Source organism: Coregonus lavaretus (genome assembly GCF_964263955.1).
Source record: "Coregonus lavaretus genome assembly, chromosome: 13".
NCBI lineage: Eukaryota > Metazoa > Chordata > Actinopteri > Salmoniformes > Salmonidae > Coregonus > Coregonus lavaretus.
Window position 1 is genome coordinate 17,801,202 of NC_140000.1, and position 20,019 is coordinate 17,821,220.

The 20,019-nt window shown below is 43.6% G+C and overlaps 1 protein-coding gene across 1 annotated transcript; it reads left to right on the plus strand.

The window, feature by feature from the left end:
• Positions 1–943: 943 nt before the first annotated feature.
• On the plus strand, positions 944–18,443 carry rspo3 (R-spondin 3). The gene is made up of 6 exons (XM_084174613.1): positions 944–1,783; positions 9,502–9,693; positions 10,104–10,247; positions 10,534–10,680; positions 10,987–11,172; positions 17,349–18,443. The coding sequence occupies exons 1-6, from the start codon at positions 1,690–1,692 to the stop codon at positions 17,579–17,581; spliced, it is 996 nt and encodes a 331-aa protein (XP_084030739.1). The 5' UTR covers positions 944–1,689; the 3' UTR covers positions 17,582–18,443.
• The last annotated feature ends 1,576 nt before the right edge of the window (positions 18,444–20,019 follow it).

Consider the following 20,019-nt stretch of genomic DNA (forward strand, 5'->3'; position numbering starts at 1 on the left):
AGAGGCCTTCTCGCTTTGTACACCATACAAGAACAAATAGGTTAAAGAAAATATATACCATTGGCCAAAGCGCTTTGTTACATAAACATGCGCCCTCCGTTCTGCATAACCAACTGGTTACCGCGCATAACGACAGCATAGATATGCAATATGCTACCTCTCCAGAGATTCATTTAGAGAGGGTCTCCACGCCCCTCCCTCGAGCTGCTGATTGATCGTCTGCTCATATTTTATCCCTGCACAAATTCATAAACAAACTCAAGAGCCATAATTGCCGTGGAGAATTACATCAGACTAAAATTGAATATATTCAGTATCTTCAAAAGACGCGAGCTAAGGAGGAGCCTGGCTTTGGGTTAATTGTATACCACACTTTCCTCGACAGGCCCCCTCAAACCAGATTAGGCTATACTAGGAAATGTCTCTCTCTCCCCCTCTCTCTCTCAATGTGAGAGTTACGCGACCGCAGGTCCATCAGAGGTTCTGCTCGATGCGCACTAGATCAAGCTCGCGTGTTTGTTTGCTTATATATATATATATAAGCAGAGAATGGGAGAGTTGTCTCTTGAAGTTTAAAGTGATTGTACATCAAAAACGACAAAATAAACAGCATGCCATGCAATAATGCTTTCTAGCACAAGTGCACTCCTTTTTTGTGTTCTTGCTGATTGCAATTAGTGCCATCTACAAACGTTTAAAGTGTGTTTCTCTGTAGCCAGAAATAACAGTAATCAAAAATAATAAAAGTGTATCATAAAATCGAAATTAAAATGACTATTTGGCCATAAACACTGGATACCTGAAATTACATGCGTAAAACAGCGCAATTTCCCATTAATACATTATCAACACCATGCCAAGTAAAAAGCTTCTCAACGGAGGGGTCAAACCCGAAAGATATCTGACCTGGGGGGGCTTGCCCTCTAAATAAACTTTCGAGCATGTAGAGGGAGACGGCAGAGGGCTGAAGACATAAGAGTGCGAGTTGGAGTGAGGGAATGAGTATTGCACGCAAAGCAGAAAAGACGCAAAGCAGAAAAGAGCTGAAACTGCGCAGATTATTTTTTGCTTTAACTGTCGACCAACGAGAGGTGCGCGACAATCAAGAAAACCAACACATTCTCACCTCATCGAAACTTGGTACTTTATTACAGTTCGGTGCTGCTGCTGCCAGTGACGCGCGCGGCTTCCAGTTTTGGTCTACTCCGTTAGATGATGGGGATGACGCGATGACCTCCTACACGCAGGGCACAATAAAGTAGCCCTCACACCTGGACGTGCGGCGAACTTCGAGAGAGTATCAGTGGAGCATACAGGAAGAGGACAACTGAAACTGTATCAATATGCCAGCCTCGAATATATGATCTACGCTTTCTTACTTTGAGTATCTTATTTGTCCCGCGGTGGATGATAATCTAACGGTTTGGTTGTGGGAATATGCTCACTACGGATACCTGTTTTGGTCTCGCTTTGTGGCACACATAAGGATTCTATCCAGGATGTTACTGTCTAAACGGCCCAGGTGTCATTGGGCCATCGTAAATCACACATCACACTCTGCGCAGAGCAGGGGATTCTGCTCTTTATAGGAATAAGACAACACATTCCCTCTCAAAAAAGTGGAATCAAAACTGCACTTTGCTGGAGGACATTGACATTGGCTAAACAAGTCATCATCTCCGGGTTACTATGCAATTACAACTGATCTCCTTTGTTTTGATCTTGCACTGCATGGAATACACTGATTGTCAGCAGCACCCCTCCAGGCACCGGCAACATCAACGTGAGTAAAGTAAGCCCGCGCATGCAGTGAGGTGCTCGTGCGCACACATGCACCTGGTCTCTTTTCCATTCAACACTACTGGAGTTTTGTAGTGCCTATCATACAATTTGACATAAGTCTTTTCATGTAGATATATAAATAACAGAACAATACGGGCACTGTATCATCGTTAACCGATATGATTTGAACTACACATACTTTACAATGAATGATCATAGTATGGCTTTAGGAAATATGCCTAATTGGGGTGGAATGCTTTTTAGTTGAGGTGGAGATGTAGTAACATAATCCTGTGGTTCAATCTCTATTACAACATATAAAACTTCACATATATTAATTTGGCAAAACAATGTTGATAGGGTGGGTAGCCTATAATTTATATGAAACCGTTTTTTTAAGTACAGCCCGCATTTAGTTATAATCGAGGACAACTCGATCAATCTAAAAATGTGTTGTTATCAAATCAATATGTCATTTAAATTCATAAACTTGTATTTTAATCACTAGGCAAGACTGAGTGCCTCTGTGGAACTCACTATATTGTGTCTACAAAAGCAATAGGCGCACGTAAGTCTCTGCAGCGGCCAATTTTACACACATTTCGTCCTCAACCACACCGCAGTCAATCATTGGACTGCATGGGGTTCAACATTACAGGACCCTCGGGGGTGTCATTTTTTACTGATAAAATTCAACCAGTCACTGTTCCCTGACAGTTTGCCTTGAAGTGTATTCCACAAAGCTCCATCAGCAGTGCGCGCTGCATCCCCTAGTTCCCATCGCTCTCTAGCGGCCAGTGGCAGAGCACTTTTTACGCGCATATCTGCCGACAAAGTATGTTATAGCTTTCTGATCTGAATTATTAATTACATACAAAGTTCGTCTGAAGTGTATTATATTTGCATTTCACTGATGTTATGGAATGTCTGTAGTGCTCCTTGACATACTCCGTGCAACACTGAGTGGCCATCCAACCGCTGTTAGAAGATGCTGATACAGTTATCTTGTTGATTGTAATAAATGTAGAATATAAGATTGTGCATCTAATATGAAAATACATGAAAGCCTGGCCATTTTCATCTTCAAAGGGCGTTCTGTGTAGAATTGCCAAAGCTGTGACATCTTTTTTTGCTTACCATTACTGTGACTTTGTGGTGATAATATTTTGTGGTGTTGAAAAAATGGAAGAGGCAACTCATATGTTCATATTTAGTAGGCAATTCAGAATACAACAATTTTTCTGTTAGAATTTCAGAGGGGTTAGTATTTTGCATGAAATTATTTACAGTATTTCGAAGCTCTGATGCAAAACTATCATCATATCCAAAACACAACAAAGAAGCTCACAGTAAATCAGTAGACACTTTACTTTTTTTTTTGCTTCCTAGATGTTCAGAGTATCAGCAGCATTGACCATGGCAGGGTTCTCCAACCCTGGTCCTGTGTGTTAGTGCTGGGCTGGAACAAAAGCCAGCACTTCCAGTAGTTCTCCAGGACCAGATTTGGAGAACTCTGTATGAAGGTATCCGTTCAGCATCTTTCTTTAACCCTAATAGGTGTCATGTTCTGTGTCAAGTAACTCCACAGGTCTCACCCTGTATCTCATCAGTAGTATCGTGGCGCTTGCTTTAATATTCTCTCTATGCACTATATTGCAGTTCCAGATGTGCTTCCAGATGTGCTCTTCTGTCTTAGTAGAATGGTTGAGTATGGCATGCCGCACCTGTATGCCAGGTGGATTGTTATCTGGAAAGGTAGGCTAGTAACCAACAGTAGTGGTGTTTTGGGGTGCGTCCCATACACATTGCCTGGAGAATAGTTTAACGTCTTAAGAACCACTTCTTCAACATGATATATCATCTTCTTATCTAAAGAAGATGATATATCACATGCCTGCGTAGAAATTGTGGGTCCACATTGTTTTTTTGGGTGCGTTCCAGATAGACAAACTGTGGGCCTCCCCTCGTGCATCGCAGCCTACTTAGCTGGTGCTAATTGAAGGAGGCCGACCTGACATATGACTATCTGTGATAGTCAGACAGAGAGAGCAGGGTGAATGAGCTCTCAGTCAGGGACCTGACCATGCAGTCAACTGGCCAAAAACAGTTCACTTCCTTCTGCCCTTGATGCATCTACAAATGAGAGATATGAATGCCTGAGAGCAAACAAGATAGCGGAATGATTTCTAGAATAGAGGCCAGAATGATTTCTATGTGTTCTAGAATAGAGATGCCAGAATGATTTCTGTGTGCGCTAGAATAGAGGCCAGAATGATTTCTAGGTGTTCTAGAATAGAGGCCATAATTATTTCTAGGTGTTCTAGAATAGAGGCCAGAATTATTTCTAGCGGGTCTAGACATGTTTAAAATAGTCTCTAGGTGTGAATAACAGATTGGATTCCTAATAAAGGGAAAGAAGGATAGATAATGAAATTAAAGGAGGGAGGATATATGCTGAGGTTAAACACCACAGCGTTTGATGAAGAAAAAATCTTGGAAAGGCAAACTTTTTGTTTAGGTCTATGCTCTATGACTTGCATGTTTGTCTTCATCATTCTGCTGTTAACCATTTTGTTTATATCTACACATGATGTTCAAAATAATCATGGTTGTTTTCATCTTGTGGTCAATGATTTTAACTTTACAAGTGGTTCAAGCAGTTCAGGCAATTGAAACCTTACAGTACAGACCTCACAGTACAGACCTCACAGTACAGACCTCACAGTACAGACCTCATGCAGGAACATTTGTGTTGTGGGTATTCAAGCCGCCCAATTGATGTTGGGCAATTCCATGGTAACAGAATTATGCTGAGACTCAGATTTTTCACTTTAAAATGTATACCAAAGAAAAACCATTGATTTAAAAGTTTAACAAACCATATCCATAAGGACTACTTTTAACAATTTCCACTGACAATGTTACAAAAACCAATTTCCAGGAAGAACTGTGAAGATGCTAACTTTAGATTTTACTGTAATTCTGTTACCAAACTTAGCATCTGCACAGTTTTTCCAGTAAGTGTTTATTTTTTAAATTTCCTATGTAAATTGTTCAAAGAAGTCATTATGCAGAGTTGTATGGTTTTTGTTTGGCATACATTTTAAAGTGAAAATTCGTAGTCTTAGCCTAATTCTGTTACCATGGGATTGCCCTGTTGTGTCAGTGCGAGCTAGGCAAGTGCAGGCAAAATTCCTCTGTGTTAAAGGTTCAGTGAATTAGGGGGCCTTGGCAGGAACACATGTGGGCAAATGGACAGCAGTTGTAAAGATTGCTAAGATATGTCAAACACAATCTCCGTGATCTATTGCAATCTGGCAGCTAACCCTGAAGTGAAGGAGGGAAAAAAGGCCAACAACTCACACAAGGCATGATATGCCAGAGAACTAGGAGGAAAAAACACCTACTGTACACACTGATATGCTCCTTGTGTAGCTCTGCAGTGGTAAATACTGAGACTTGCTCTTACCATGTGTCGCAATCCCAGAAGTTGCTCCTGAGATGTTCCCCCAAAGAACTGATATAGGATCTGCGTACCTGTAAGGGTTGGTGTGAGGTGTGACCCAGGTGCGGTGCAGGTTAGACAGTAGGCAGTAGGCAGAAATGGTGAAACAAGGAACTTTACTGATGGTCCCGAAGCCAGGATACAAAATAACGGACTTTACACTAAAAAGAAAGGCGGAGCAAATAAGATGCCAAAAAACAGGCAGACAGCCAAAAATACAAAATACTAACTATGACTGAAATAATAAATAATATAATATGCCATTTAGCAGACGCTTTTATCCAAAGCGACTTACAGTCATGTGCGCATACATTTTTACGTATGGGTGGTCCCGGGGATCGAATCCACTACCCTGGCGTTACAAGTGCCATGCTCTACCAATTGAGCTACAGAGGACTACTTAAACAGGGAGAACACTTCTCACGTACCTGTCCATACGTCCCGCGATCAGACACTGATTAGTACTGCTTGGCATAGTGAAACTAGCAGAGAAAACTGAGCAACGGAAGTGAGGGCATAAATACACAGGTGAATCAGATAGACACAGGTGACACTAATAGGAAGATGATTAGTCCCGACTGTGAGTGAGGAGGTGCCTAAGGTTGTCAGAGGATGACACCTAATCGCACCAACTGTTGTCACTTTCTCACCAAGCTGCTTGGCGATGGTCTTGTAGCCCATTCCAGGTCTACAATCTTGTCCCTGACATCCTTGGAGAGCTCTTTGGTCTTGGCCATGGTGGAGAGTTTGGAATCTGATTGATTGATTGCTTCTGTGGACAGGTGTCTTTTATACAGGTAACAAGCTGAGATTAGGAGCACTCCCTTTAAGAGTGATTGAGAGGGGGTCAAATACTTATTTCCCTCATTAAAATGCAAATCAATTTATAACATTTTTGACATGCGTTTTTCTGGATTTTGTTGTTCTGTCTCTCACTGTTCAAATAAACCTACCATTAAAATTATAGACTGATCATGTCTTTGTCAGTGGGCAAACGTACAAAATCAGCAGGGGATCAAATACTTTTTTCCCTCACTGTACCATAGTTGAATACAATTTCGAAATTAGGTAGTGCATCAGCAGTTTTCCTCTTGTTAAGTCAGTCACTGCCCATGTCAACATTTTATAGGTTGCTAGGTAAATTAGTCTAGCCAGCTCCTGTATCTAAACCTTGTAGTAGTCATGGTCGAGTTACTGACCCAAGTCACTCAGATATAATATGAACATGGCATAAGTCATATCAAAACGTGTAGAACTGCAAGGAATTAGCATTCAAAGTGCCACATTCTCTCCATCCCAAAATTAGTAGAATTGCATTCAATTAGTTTTAAAACTACAAAATTTCCTCTCTGCCCCATGGAAACATTTGTAGAATTGCCGAAAATCTGCTTTAAAACTGCAACATTTTCTCCACCCCCCCCCATGGCAAAATGCCATTAACTTTAAAGCTGCAAATATTTCTCTACGCCGCCAAGAGGGGGGCCACTAAAATGTTTTGCCTGCGAGGTGGGGGACTTAGGGAACCCAAAACCCTGCACATATTAAAGTTATTAGCCTTATGAACATAGAAACTTGGTTGGAGTTTCTATGCTACAATGGTAAAAAATGTAATACATCTGGTATTACTGCCCACTGGGCACAGAAGTCATTTCAACGTCTAGTTTTGATTTACATTTGGTTGAGTTGTCAGCTAACGTGAATTCAACGTGAAATCAACAACAACCAAAAATCACCACATAATTGGATTTTGGTAAAAATGTGTGTAAAATAAAGTCAAAATTCACTTGAGTTCATTTGTATTTGTATTTATTAGGGATCCCCATTAGCTGCTGCCAAGGCAGCAGCTACTCTTCCTGGGGTCCAAACATATTAAAGCACTTACATTACATATAAAACAAAATATAAAACAGTACATCATCTAACATTATTACACCACTACATATCTACAATACAAAATGTTTAATACCACCATACAACAATATCACAATGTAGGCGTATGCATGTGTCTGTACCTTTGTGTGTGTCTCTTCACAGTCCCCGTTGTTCCATAAGGTATATTTTTACCTGTTTTTTAAATCTGATTCTACTGCTTGCATCAGTTACCTGATGTGGAATAGAGTTCCATGTAGTCATGGCTCTATGTAGTACTGTGCGCCTCCCATAGTCTGTTCTGGACTTGGGGACTGTGAAGAGACCTCTGGTGGCATGTCTTGATGACTTTTTGCAATCAGTTTTCCAATTAATTCAACGTTATCACATTACATTTTTTTGTTGTTGAAATGATGTGGTAACAATGTTGATTCAACCAGTTTTTACCCAGTTGGTGGTAATCAGAATGTGTGTCATTATATGGCTATGATTTGATTCATGTTTGAAGTGACATTTTATAATTGCCTTCAAAAACGCTATTGTTTCACGACCCTGAAAAGCTATTGTATTGCTCAGTAGTGTGAAATGGCTATAGGTTTCCTTAGTCAGGTACTCACTTACAGCTCATGCTGGTAGTCCTAGTATGTACCCAACTTCTTCTCCTCTCAACCAGTCTGTCTTCATCTCCTCCGTCCTCTGAGGTCAAGCTCTGTAATTCAACAAGAGTTGAGAGTTAAGCCATTTGACATGCTGCCCTACAAGTCAGTCACACATGGCTTAAATCAGCAGCAGCAGTCAGGATGCATGAGGTTTCACTTGTGCCCAGTCCAAGATGACAGTTTATGGTAATGGGGCGCTGCTCAGTTCCCCATTTGTCTGTAGACTTCTCACATACTGTGATGACACTGTCCCTCATTCAAAGACACTGACCTACCCTGGGCATTTTATAGCCTCCTTATAGCAGAGGCTGGACAAATGTATGCAGGACTTTAACCTTGAGACCAACATTTTGGAAAAGTCTGAATGATAAAACTTTCCTGTAAACATTTTGCTTACATAAAATGTTAATAATTTCGACCTGAGCAGGGGCCAACCTCCACACCAACCAACAGAGAAATTGGATGTTATTCACATTCTGGCAGGGCTTTTTTCTGAGCCTATGGAAATATCTCTGACACAAGGCTTGCTATCTGAGTAGGATGTATAGGCCTACAACCAGACGGTTTTGCAATCCCTTTCTAATCCTACCATCAGTCATAATGAAAGCTCAGCCTTTCCCTGTTTCTAACACAGTCGACCCTGTGAACCACGTGGGTCAACAGATAGGTCTATCTTCAACACAGCATAATGAAGATGAATTTGAGACATGTTGCAAAGTTGTCAGTGCCAGTGCCGCTTACTCATCTTACTCATTTGGCTGTGTTCGCATTGTCATGGCCAGACAGTCAGCTGGAGGTCTCTCTGAATATTGATAATGTTGCCAAATTGTTTTGTCCTTTTAGTCATAGTACAATGAATAAACTGTCCTCCTTCTGCGTAGAGAGTGAGAATAAGAAGTGCGCAGATTCTGGCGTTGCGTGCAAACCTTGGTATGCTTGACGTCTCATTTGATTTTTTTTCCCGCCAAGAGAGTGCACAGGCCTGCTTGTTGCCTGTAATGTTTATTATTGAGTTGAACATCTGTAGCATTTTGTCACCATCAAAACGCTTTGTTGGCTATTTGGTATTCTCATTTGGTAGTTGGATAGAAGTCATTATTTTAATACAATTCTACACAACTTCATGCACACAATTTAGAAGACTACAAACAGTTAATATAGTCTGAAGAGCTATATTTGTTTAAATGTAAGCAGTAGTCCATCTTTATTTAATTGTCAGAGAGAGAGAGAGAGAGAGAGAGAGAGAGAGAGAGAGAGATGATTTGCGGTGTTGGTTAACACCTTCATCTGTCTCACTACCGCAGTAATATATTCAAACTAGAACCTGGATTGGCATTGTCGATTCTATTAAAAATGTAGGCTATCCCCATTTACACATTAGTTCCATTGAATGTAAATGATACTGTAACAACATGTTGAGGGATGTTCCTCTGTTCCGCCATTGTTGGTTTGTTTAGTGTGACTGGGTGATGATGCACCTTTTGCACATTGTTAAAGGTTGAAAACCACTGTGCTAACTGATTGTATGGTTGTCTCCCAAATGGCAACCTATTCCCTATATAGTGCACTACTTTTGCAGTGCACTATAAAGTCAATGTTGTGCCATTTGGGACACATACTAAGTGAAATGTCTAAACTGACTTTTCTCCTTCTGTGCCACATCATCTCCCTCCGTTTTACCTGCAGAGATCCCAGGGGTGAGCTCAGGGTGCCAGGGAGGCTGTCTGACCTGCTCTGATTACAATGGCTGCCTGTCCTGTAAGCCCCGCCTCTTTATCTTCCTGGAGAGAAATGGGATGAGGCAGATCGGGGTGTGTCTGCCCTCCTGCCCCAGTGGCTTCTACGGTACCCGCTCGCCGGACAGAAACACATGCACAAGTAAGTTGCATGGCTATCACCAAAGATGTTTATAGCCTACCTTTACTTTTACACTAAGGGCCGGTTTACATAGACAGATTAAGCCTAGTCCTAGACTAAAAAGCTATTTCAACTGAGAATCTCCATTGAACATACTTTTTAGTCCGGGACTAGGCTTAATCTGTGTCCGGGAAACCAACCCATTTTAGTGTATGTATTAGGTCTCTTTGGTATCACTGCATGCCAGTCACTCCAAATACATTATTTTCTATTATTTTGTACACTAAAATCTCATAAAGAGATGTGCATCTATGTGCAGCCAATTTTCCTGTTTTAGAGTGTTGCTCATTCTGACACACTGCATGTTCAACAAATCACTTCTAGAGCAACATAAACGTGCAGGCTGTTGACTGACTGACCGTGTGTTTCAGAGTGCAGGCCGGAGTGTGATTCTTGCTTCAATAAGAACTTTTGCACGAGGTGCCGAGCAGGTTACTATCTCCACCTGGGCAAGTGTCAGGAGAGCTGCCCAGAGGGCCTGGTCTGCAGCGACACACAAAGGGAATGTGTTCCCAGTGAGTAGAATATTAAACTATTACATTATTATCAAGTCCTGATGGTGTTGGTGTTAGACACGTTACAAAGAGGGGCATAGTGTAGTGTATTAGTGTTACATATTTGTTTCTATGTCTCAATCACACAATGTAAAATGCGGAGTTAAAATAGCATATCGTAGTGCATTTGGTTTTCTTAGAATGGAAGAATGCAGTTACATTTAATTGTAAGGTCTTTGTTGTGTGTGTGTTGATGTGATTTGACTCCAGTTCAGGTGTAATATTTATGTATGTGCTGGTCTTTCAGAGTGTCCTGCGGAGTGTGATGCCTGTCTGATCAATGACACGTGTACGAGGTGCAGACCAGGCCTGTACCTGCTGCTGGGGAAGTGTCACAACGTCTGTCCAGAAGAGTTTGAACCAAACGACAAACTCATGGAGTGTTCCCTTCAAGGTGAGCTCCAGAACAAGGAGGAGAGAGTGTTTATCAGTGGAGGCTGGTAGGGAAATCTGAGGATGGGCTCATTTGGCTGAAATGAAAAGGTATGGAATACATCAAACACATGGTGTGTTTAGTATCCAGCCATAACAATAAGCCTAACCTCCGATTTAAAGTGGCACTAGCCTCCACTGGTGTTTACTTAAAATTTTTGCTTTACAGTGTCTTTGCCCTTCTGTAGGTGAATTTTGGTTGTGAATATCTTTTGCCTCTTGTAACACACAGCATGTGTCTCCCCCTCTTTCTTAATCATTTGTGCAGTGCACTGCGAGGTGGGTGAGTGGGGCGAGTGGAGCCCCTGCTCCCGGTCAGGGAAAACCTGTGGATTTAAATGGGGTGAGGAGACGAGGACCCGGGAAGTTGTCCAATTCCCTTCCGCCTACGGAAAACCCTGTCCCACCATCTCGGAAAATAAAGAGTGTGTCCTCAAGAGGAGGCGATGTCCAGGTAAATACAATAATACCTATATGGTGATCATCAGTAGTAGGACAGCTCACTATCTCCATTGTGAGTACAGTTGTAGGCTAGAGTTCCAGAACCAACTTTGTCTCTAGACTATAATCTGAAATTACTGGTCAGTCTTCTGCCACTCCTCTCCCCTCCTTAAGGGACCTGAATTGTTGACTTTAAGGATATGCATTGTGGTTAGTGGATGATGGTGAAACGCCTGTGTGTTGTCGCTCCAACGCTTCGACTCCAGACTTTACAGATTATAAAAATATGTCAAAGCGCTCGATTTTTCCTTGTAAATCTTGATCTGATGACTGATGAATGAGCAAAAATATGTTTTAAACCGAAGCTAAACAGAAACAGAGTGTTTGTAAGAAGGGGGGAGGGGTGGGGACTCAGAAAAACATATTTGCTTGTTGCTTATTATATTTGTGTGTGTGGTTTGTTAGTCATTGGTGGCTGAGGGGAGACTGATCTTTCAGCAGGCCCTGACTGTAGTGTTAAGGGACAGATAGCAGGCCCTCAGCCCCCCAGGCCCTCAGCTCCCCAGGCCCTCAGCTCCCCAGGCACTCAGCTCCCCAGGCACTCAGCTCCCCAGGCACTCAGCTCCCCAGGCACTCAGCTCCCCAGGCCCTCAGCCCCCCAGGCCCTCAGCCCCCCAGGCCCCAACCCCCCAGGCCCTCAGTCCCCCAGGCCCTCAGCTCCCCAAGGCCTCCAGGCAGCTTTACTTACAGCACAAACACAACCTCTCAGTAGTGATTCAGCAGAAAAGTTTACTGTGAAGCAGAAACACACAGACTCCTCAAACATCCTCCCTTGGGGAGCCATGAGGCGACGGGGGGAATCAGAATTAGTTTAGACTAATAACAGCAGCTGCCAACACACACACATGCACACCAACTTCTCCTTTTCAAAACCATAGGCGGTCATTTGTAAAGAGTCAACTGGTTGGCTTGAATCTGTCATTTAGGCTGTGAAATGTGGTTCTGCTCCTCTCTCTGTCTGTTGTCTTTCTCTCTCTCTCCCCCTTTTTCTCTACCCTGCTGTTACTCTCTCTTGCACACCCCAAGAAAATACACCACCCCTCCTTCCTCCTGAATGGGGCTCCTGTTCCCCTGTCCTGTGCTGGGGTGGGGGGCTTAGTTTGGAGTTGGTGCTGTGTTGATCCGCCTGGCGGGCCGGAGCGGGGTGGAGGCAGGCCAGAGCTGTGGGTGGGTGGGTGTTACACACTGCAGGCAGAGGCCCGGTTATCACACACACACACACACACACACGGTTATCGACCTTGCCCCTGCGTGTGATTACCCAGCTGCTTCCCCCGGGTCGGCCGGCCGGCTCCTGGAACATCCAGTGAGCAGGGCTAATTATCTGCTCTGGCGCGTCCCCTCTGCTCCGTGTTTACGTTCCGCATACGCCACGGGGTCAGTGGTCCGACCTCCGCCAGCTCGCACTAATCCCCACCAGCCCCTCAGACACTGATACATCCTCCTCCCTCTATCCCTTCACCCCTCCATCGCTCCCCAAGGGCCTCCGTCCATCCCCAGACCATACCAGGTTTATTTGTTATTTCTCCATCCAAGTTTTGTCTTTCTCTAGAAAGTTATCTCACTCTTCCCCGCTCCCTCCAGCTCTCCTGGCTGTTGTTTTCTAACTTCTTCTCTTTTGGCGCTCTCCATTCTGTCTTTTCTGTTTTTAAGCAGAACATTGTAACCTCCCTGTCACCCCCAGTCTTCCCCCTCCTTATGAATCAGAGAGCAGGAATTCTCAATCTGAATCAAGGGGGTTTTACGCTCCTTATCATAAAAAATGACAACAGGAGCTGGTTCAATACATAGAGAAATATGGAATGTCACTGAATGAATCACGGGGCAAGAACCCTCAATCTTCCTCTTTAACACAACTCTAATTTGGTCGTTCCATCTCTAGTAAGCTCTGTTGAGCTACAGTAGCCAGAGGTGTCATGTAATTTCAGTGTACAGTGTCCTCCTCCCCCTCCTTCAACATGCTTGGTCGTCGTAAATGTTTACATACGTGTCATCGCCCGCTGCCTGCCTGCTGTCTCCTTTGTGTTAACAACGTCGGCTAATTTGTCCTCCAAACCACCATTCCCCTATCTATCTAACCCAGCTATATGGAAGCCCCCTCCCGCTACCCAGTGAGGGGGAGCGGGCCAGGCGTCCCGTAGCCTTCAAATCACCGGGCATTTCTCCTGTGGGACAGCTCAGAGCCTTTAATCCCAGCCTGGCTCCCGCCAAAAGCCCCCTGGACGACAGTGCGCCTGCCATGGAGGATGTTGCCCCCTCTGCGTCATTAGACTAATTATGCTCCTGCACATCCCCTCTCTGACAGTGGGCCAAACTGTTTCCCCGCACACACACACAGGCACCCTAACACACACACACACCCAGTCTGCACTCCAGTGAAGAGTGCTGAGCACTGAGCAGCATGATGTCTAGTACTTTATCCAACCAATGCACTGTAGGGTTATCAGTGTAAATGCACTGCATAGGAGTGTGTGTTCGAGGGTGATCCCCAGAGACAATTTCAGCTGTTTTCTTACACTCAACTCTATCTCTTTATTTTTCTTTCTCTGTCTATCTCTCCCCAAATCTATGTTAAAATTGTAAATAATCAATACCAGATGACAGTTCAATGAAAGTATCAATTCAGCTGAGATATCTAGCTAGGGCTAAGCAACGTGAAAGCCAAGCACTTGAATAATCTCCTGTGAAGTTGCAACACTTTTGAAAGCTGTCCTTAGTTACAGGAATCTTATAATCCAGCTCTGTTGATATTACTTTTACAGTCATTTTTCACAGTCCTATTTCACAGTTTATATAAACCACATGCCTGAACCTGATCATACTTTATGTGGACACACGTCTCATCAAAATGTTAGTTTTACAATAGCCGCACCCCCATATTCACACACACACACAAACCATTAAAAAAAAACACTTCCAGTCATCCACTGCAGTGTAGCGGTGATGACCATGCTGGTAAGAATGTGCTAAATCTCTGTTGAGAGTGTTTTAATTCAAGTGTCTCCTTCGGGTCGACTGCATCGCTGGACAGTTTATAGAATTCAGACACAGTTCTAACAGACAAAAGAGCTCTCTGATAAACATACCCTGTAATCACCTCAACACGAGCACAGATAAAATTGTGCCTTGGTTTTTAGGAAACCAGAGATTATGACTAAGCCACTGATCTTTAAATGGTTATGACAAACAAAACAATGTGTGTAGAGGGGACTTCCTGTGTTGAAAGAGCCAGAGGTGGGGTGGGATGGGGGTTGGAGTCAGATTCAGAATGCTGCTCATCTCTTTCTCTCTCTATCATTCTCTCTCTGTGTGTCTCTCTCTATCTCCCTGTCTCTCTCTCTCTGTGTGTGTGTCTCTCTCTATCTCCCTGTCTCTCTCTGTGTCTCTCTCTATCTCCCTGTCTCTCTCTGTGTGTCTCTCTCTATCTCCCTGTCTCTCTCCGTGTGTCTCTCTCTATCTCCCTCTCTCTCTGTGTGTGTCTCTCTCTATCTCCCTGTCTCTCTCTGTGTGTCTCTCTCTATCTCCCTGTCTCTCTGTGTGTGTCTCTCTCTATCTCCCTGTCTCTCTCTGTGTGTCTCTCTCTATCTCCCTGTCTCTCTGTGTGTCTCTCTCTATCTCCCTGTCTCTCTGTGTGTGTCTCTCTCTATCTACCCGTCTCTCTCTGTCTCTCTCTATCTCCCTGTCTCTCTCTGTGTGTCTCTCTCTCTCTCCCCCTGCCTCTCTCTCTCTCTGTGTGTCTCTCTCTATCTCCCTGTCTCTCTCTGTGTGTGTCTCTCTCTCTCTGTGTCTCTCTCTATCCCCCTGTCTCTCTCTCTGTGTGTCTCTCTCTATCTCCCTGTCTCTCTCTGTGTGTATCTCTATATCTCCCTGTCTCTCTCTGTGTGTCTCTCTCTATCTCCCTGTCTCTCTCTGTGTGTCTATCTCCCTGTCTCTCTCTGTGTCTCTCTCTATCTCCCTGTCTCTCTCTGTGTCTCTCTCTATCTCCCTGTCTCTCTCAGTGTGTCTCTCTCTCTCTCCCTGTCTCTCTCAGTGTGTCTCTCTCTCTATCTCCCTGTCTCTCTCTGTGTGTCTCTCTATCTCCCTGTCTCTCTCTGTGTCTCTCTCTATCTCCCGGTCTCTCTCTGTGTCTCTCTCTATCTCCCTCTCTCTCTCTCTCTGTGTGTCTCTCTCTATCTCCCGGTCTCTCTGTGTGTCTCTCTCTATCTCCCTGTCTCTCTCTCTGTGTGTCTCTCTCTATCTCCCTGTCTCTCTCTGTGTGTCTATCTCCCTGTCTCTCTCTATCTCCCTGTCTCTCTCTGTGTGTCTCTCTCTATCTCCCTGTCTCTCTGTGTCTCTCTCTATCTCCCTGTCTCTCTCTGTGTGTCTCTCTCTATCTCCCTGTCTCTCTCTGTGTGTCTCTCTATCTCCCTGTCTCTCTCTGTGTCTCTCTCTATCTCCCTGTCTCTCTCTGTGTCTCTCTCTATCTCCCTGTCTCTCTCTCTCTCTGTGTGTCTCTCTCTATCTCCCGGTCTCTCTGTGTGTCTCTCTCTATCTCCCTGTCTCTCTCTCTGTGTGTCTCTCTCTATCTCCCTGTCTCTCTCTGTGTGTCTCTCTCTATCTCCCTGTCTCTCTCTGTGTCTCTCTCTATCTCCCTGTCTCTCTCTGTGTGTCTATCTCCCTGTCTCTCTCTGTGTCTCTATCTCCCTGTCTCTCTCTGTGTCTCTCTCTATCTCCCTGTCTCTCTCTCCGTGTGTCTCTCTCTATCTCCCGGTCTCTCTGTGTCTCTCTCTATCTCCCTGTCTCTCTTTCTGTGTGTCTCTCTCTATCTCCCTCTCTCTCTCTATCTCCGTCTCTCTCTGTCTCGATCACTCTCTCGCTCTGTCACTCTCTTGCTCTCTCTGTGTGTCTCTGTTCCAGTTTCTTTCTCTCTCTCACTCACTTTCACTATCTAGTTATCTCTCGCTCTCTCTTGCTCTCACTTTCTCTCTATCCCTCTCTACACCCCCACACATTGTTTGGACCCTACACTCCTGCTGCAGGAGCAACCCACCAACCCTCTTTCAATAACGCCTCTTTCACACTGCACTATACACACACTCACACCCTACAATCTGCCTGGCCTTGTGGGATGTATGGGGGCCTCTCCTCCTCTCCTGCCCAGAGCTCAGATAGTTCAGATACAGATTACGGCTGGGGAGCGTTAGCACTAGCGCCAGCGCCAGTTTTGTCTCACCTTTGAGGCTGGTGGGCTTTCATTATTTCTGCAGACCAGAGCCAGGGAAGACTAAACAGAGTTGGATGGTAGGGCCCTATATCGCACTTGCTGGACCCCAGGAATGTGTGGGTCAGCGTTGGGCTGGAACGTGCTGCGAGCCCTTCTCTGCCTGGTCTGGATGGAGCGGAGCTCAGAGCATGGCTCGGCTGATTAATGGACACAGGCTGAAGGGGGGCCAGGGGGAGAGAGGGGCTCCGTGCCTACCTCAGCAGTTTCGCAATCCTGCTGCTTACACATGGACAGCACAACATGAAGAGGGCCAGTCTCTCTCTCTCTCTCTCTCTCTCTCTCTCTCTCTCTCTCTCTCTCTCTGAGGTGTTTTATATTAATGATGTGGGGCTTTTTCAGCTTTCAGTGGTAAACTCTACAACATTCCATGAAATTGATTTGTTTATGAGATGGCGCAAGAGCAGATACACTGAAGTTTATTTAAAGGCTTTCTATTTTTGACAAAGCCTATCAGTGGAGAATTGCAACAGCTGAAATAAGCCTTGCTCACAGGGTGTGGCCACTGTCTGTGATGCAAGGCTGACCTCTAGTGGTAAATAGGGAGAACACGTTTGTACTATGCCATATTACAGAGTTACTCCCCGGACAGACAGCAGGTACCTGACTAAGACTAGTGCACACTGATAAATTGGTATACAAGAGAGATTCTTGACATGATCGTCACACCCATTCTCTCTTCATGTTCATCTTATTCTGTATATCTTCATCTGAAAGTGCAGCTCCTGCCATGACCCTCAACCAGCTCTCTGTGTAAAGTCATGTAATTTGAAAATATCAGAGTTTAATCTACAACAGAAATCATTATAAAGAGAGATTGAGCTGTTGACTAACAAGTATTTTCTGTAATGTGTTTTTTCCATCTCTAGGGCAAGGCAAGGGGAGGAAGGGTGAGCGGCGGGGCGAGCGTAGAAATCGGGACAACCGCCGGGACAAGGACAACCAGGGGGAAGGCCGGCGGGAGAGGAAGAAGGACAGGGAGAGGGGGGAGGCAGGTGACCGGGAGGACTCTGAGAACAGGAACAAGACAGAGCAAAGACGCCAGAGAGGCCAAAACAGAGACCCTGTTGTCTCACCTGAGGGAGGAGGTCTTGCACAGTAACGGAGCCAGGAGGAGCCCTCTCACTCCACCCCCTCTTTGTCCCCCTCGCCCCCTCAACTCCTTGCTGAAGGGGTGCTGCTGCTACCTGTATTATTTAAATATATACTGTATATGCACAAGAGAGATGGGGTCACTCGATCGGGCCACTACAGACTCTAAGGACTTACATACCTACCCCTACATACCTACCTACCTATCTTCCCCCCTCCACCACACACCACTGAGAGGCCGCCTCCCCCTTCCTGTCCTGTCCTCTAGTTTCACCAGACCAGAGAGACCCAAGACTGCTGTTGATTGGACGGGAATGTACAAAACTGCTCTTGTGATTGGATGGGACTGTACAGAGAGGAGAGGAGTGAGACATTCAAATGTGACAGTATGGGGATGATGATGTGTTTGTCATTGGGAGTCGGGACAATGTAAATGCTTGTTGAATCGGTTATTTAAAAGGGTCCCGCCCAGTTAAAAACAAACTTTGCGTCTTGGTTTGAATGTAGGTTTATTTTGTGACATTATGTAGAATTGTTGTTGTTGTTTTAAATGTCTTTATGTTTTTGTTTGTTGTTTTTTGTGAGTAAATTATCATGAGATATCACTAACAGAAAGACAGACAGTCAGATGTGGTTACTGCATGCAGATGTATAGTAAACATATGGCAAACCGACTGAATTTATTTTGTGACAGAATGAGGACGGACCCCAGTGTTTTCCTCCCAACTTATTATTGGTCATGTTTGTTCAGAAGTGTCCTGGACAAAGTGCTAGTTTGCCTATCTGTGTAAGCAGGATCTGTGCTTTCACTAAAGCCACCTGAGCAGAAATCAAAAAGCATCTGTGTGTCAAATAAACTATAATGGGTTTGTACTTGTCTTTGTTTTTCATTTGTTATCTTTGGGCAATTCTATGCCAGAAAAGATGCCAGAAAATATTTTTGGTATCTCAGATTGTTCTGGCAATTCTCACATAAAACTTCATTCGGAGGAAGGATGTTTGATATGCTTTTTAAATTTGTATCACAAACCATTTGGGGGAAAATCATGATAAAATTGGCCAATTTAAGCACGTTGCTAAATGTGCAATCCCAAAGGAGGGCTGTGATTGGTTAATGACCTATAATGTCAATTTCTATGTATAAAATAGGTAATATATTCAAAAGTAACAGAGCAAAAGTACGCACTCTGAAAAGTTGATGTACTTGTAGAGGATACTGTTTAAAACCATGTCTAAAAATGAACCAAATCAAAAAGGGTACTTTTGAGATATTAATATAATATAAATGTTGTTTTTTCAACAACAACAAAAATTTATTTCAGAATCAAGACATTCTCCATATTTTAGAGGGCACTACAAGGAGTATAATTTGTAAGTCGCTCTGGATAAGAGCGTCTGCTAAATGACGTAAATGTAAATGTAATAATGACACCATGATGTTGTCTTTATCATGTACCGTTCATGGATCATAGGGTCTTACAGGAGACACGTATAGGTCTAAAAGGGCCTAATTGGCCACTTTCATCATGATTTTCCCCCCAAAAATTGTTTGTGATACAAACTCCATCAATAAACACTCTCCTGGGACCTGCCATTCTAATTTCAGATTCACTGAGGTTGCTTAGTTTTTGCACGTTTTTTGAAGATATATCCATCATAAACACAGTTGTTTATATAGGCCTTCACATATATTTCATTAAATAGATGGTCATAGACAGTCAAAGAACTGTCAGTGACATGCTGAATCACACCCACCACAACCTTACTTACTCTTATTCATGACTCCAATTGCATTGTATAACATTGAGCCATTAGTACGTCCATTTTAGCCTTGTGAGGGGATGGCCCGACGCTCCGACGCTGGCCAAATGCTCCGTCTAAACGCAAATACAGTTTCGGAAACATTTGGAATTTAACTTTCATATAATCGAGAAATATTTTTTTATATCCAAAAGATACACTTATTGTACGCAGTTTAGGACCGTTGCACCCAGTTGTATTTTGAGAAATACATGCGATCCAGTCGGAAATGTGGAATGGAATGGTCCAATGGAAATGAGATCGCAAGGTGAGAGAATGTGTGTGAAAACAGCCAGGTGCAACTTTGCAAAACTGCTCACAGTAAGTGTATCTTTTGTATTTAATAATAATACAATTGAAATAATCTTTCTCGATACATGAAAGTTAAGTTCCAAAGGTTTTTATTGCTAGAAGGATTAATAACGTTTCTAAACATTAAAACAGTGTCGGGATTGTATAGTCATTGATCCATACATTCAATTGAGAACTCAAGGGCTGTGTACACTGTAAAAAATAAAAAATTAATCTAGTTGTTTCAACTAAATATTATGAAGTAACTGGTTCCACAGCCTTTTGTTTGTTTACTCAACTTTTCATTTTTTGTTGGCCAAAACGTTGCTTCAACGTGAGAACGTAGGCAAAAATGCA

Excerpts from the sequence above, each read along its gene's own strand:
- rspo3 (XM_084174613.1), top strand. The coding sequence starts at position 1,690 with ATGCAATTACAACTGATCTCCTTTGTTTTGATCTTGCACTGCATGGAA. Across the intron at positions 1,784-9,501 it reads CAGGCACCGGCAACATCAAC|AGATCCCAGGGGTGAGCTCA; the intron begins GTGAGTAAAGTA and ends TTTTACCTGCAG. Across the intron at positions 10,681-10,986 it reads CATGGAGTGTTCCCTTCAAG|TGCACTGCGAGGTGGGTGAG; the intron begins GTGAGCTCCAGA and ends TCATTTGTGCAG.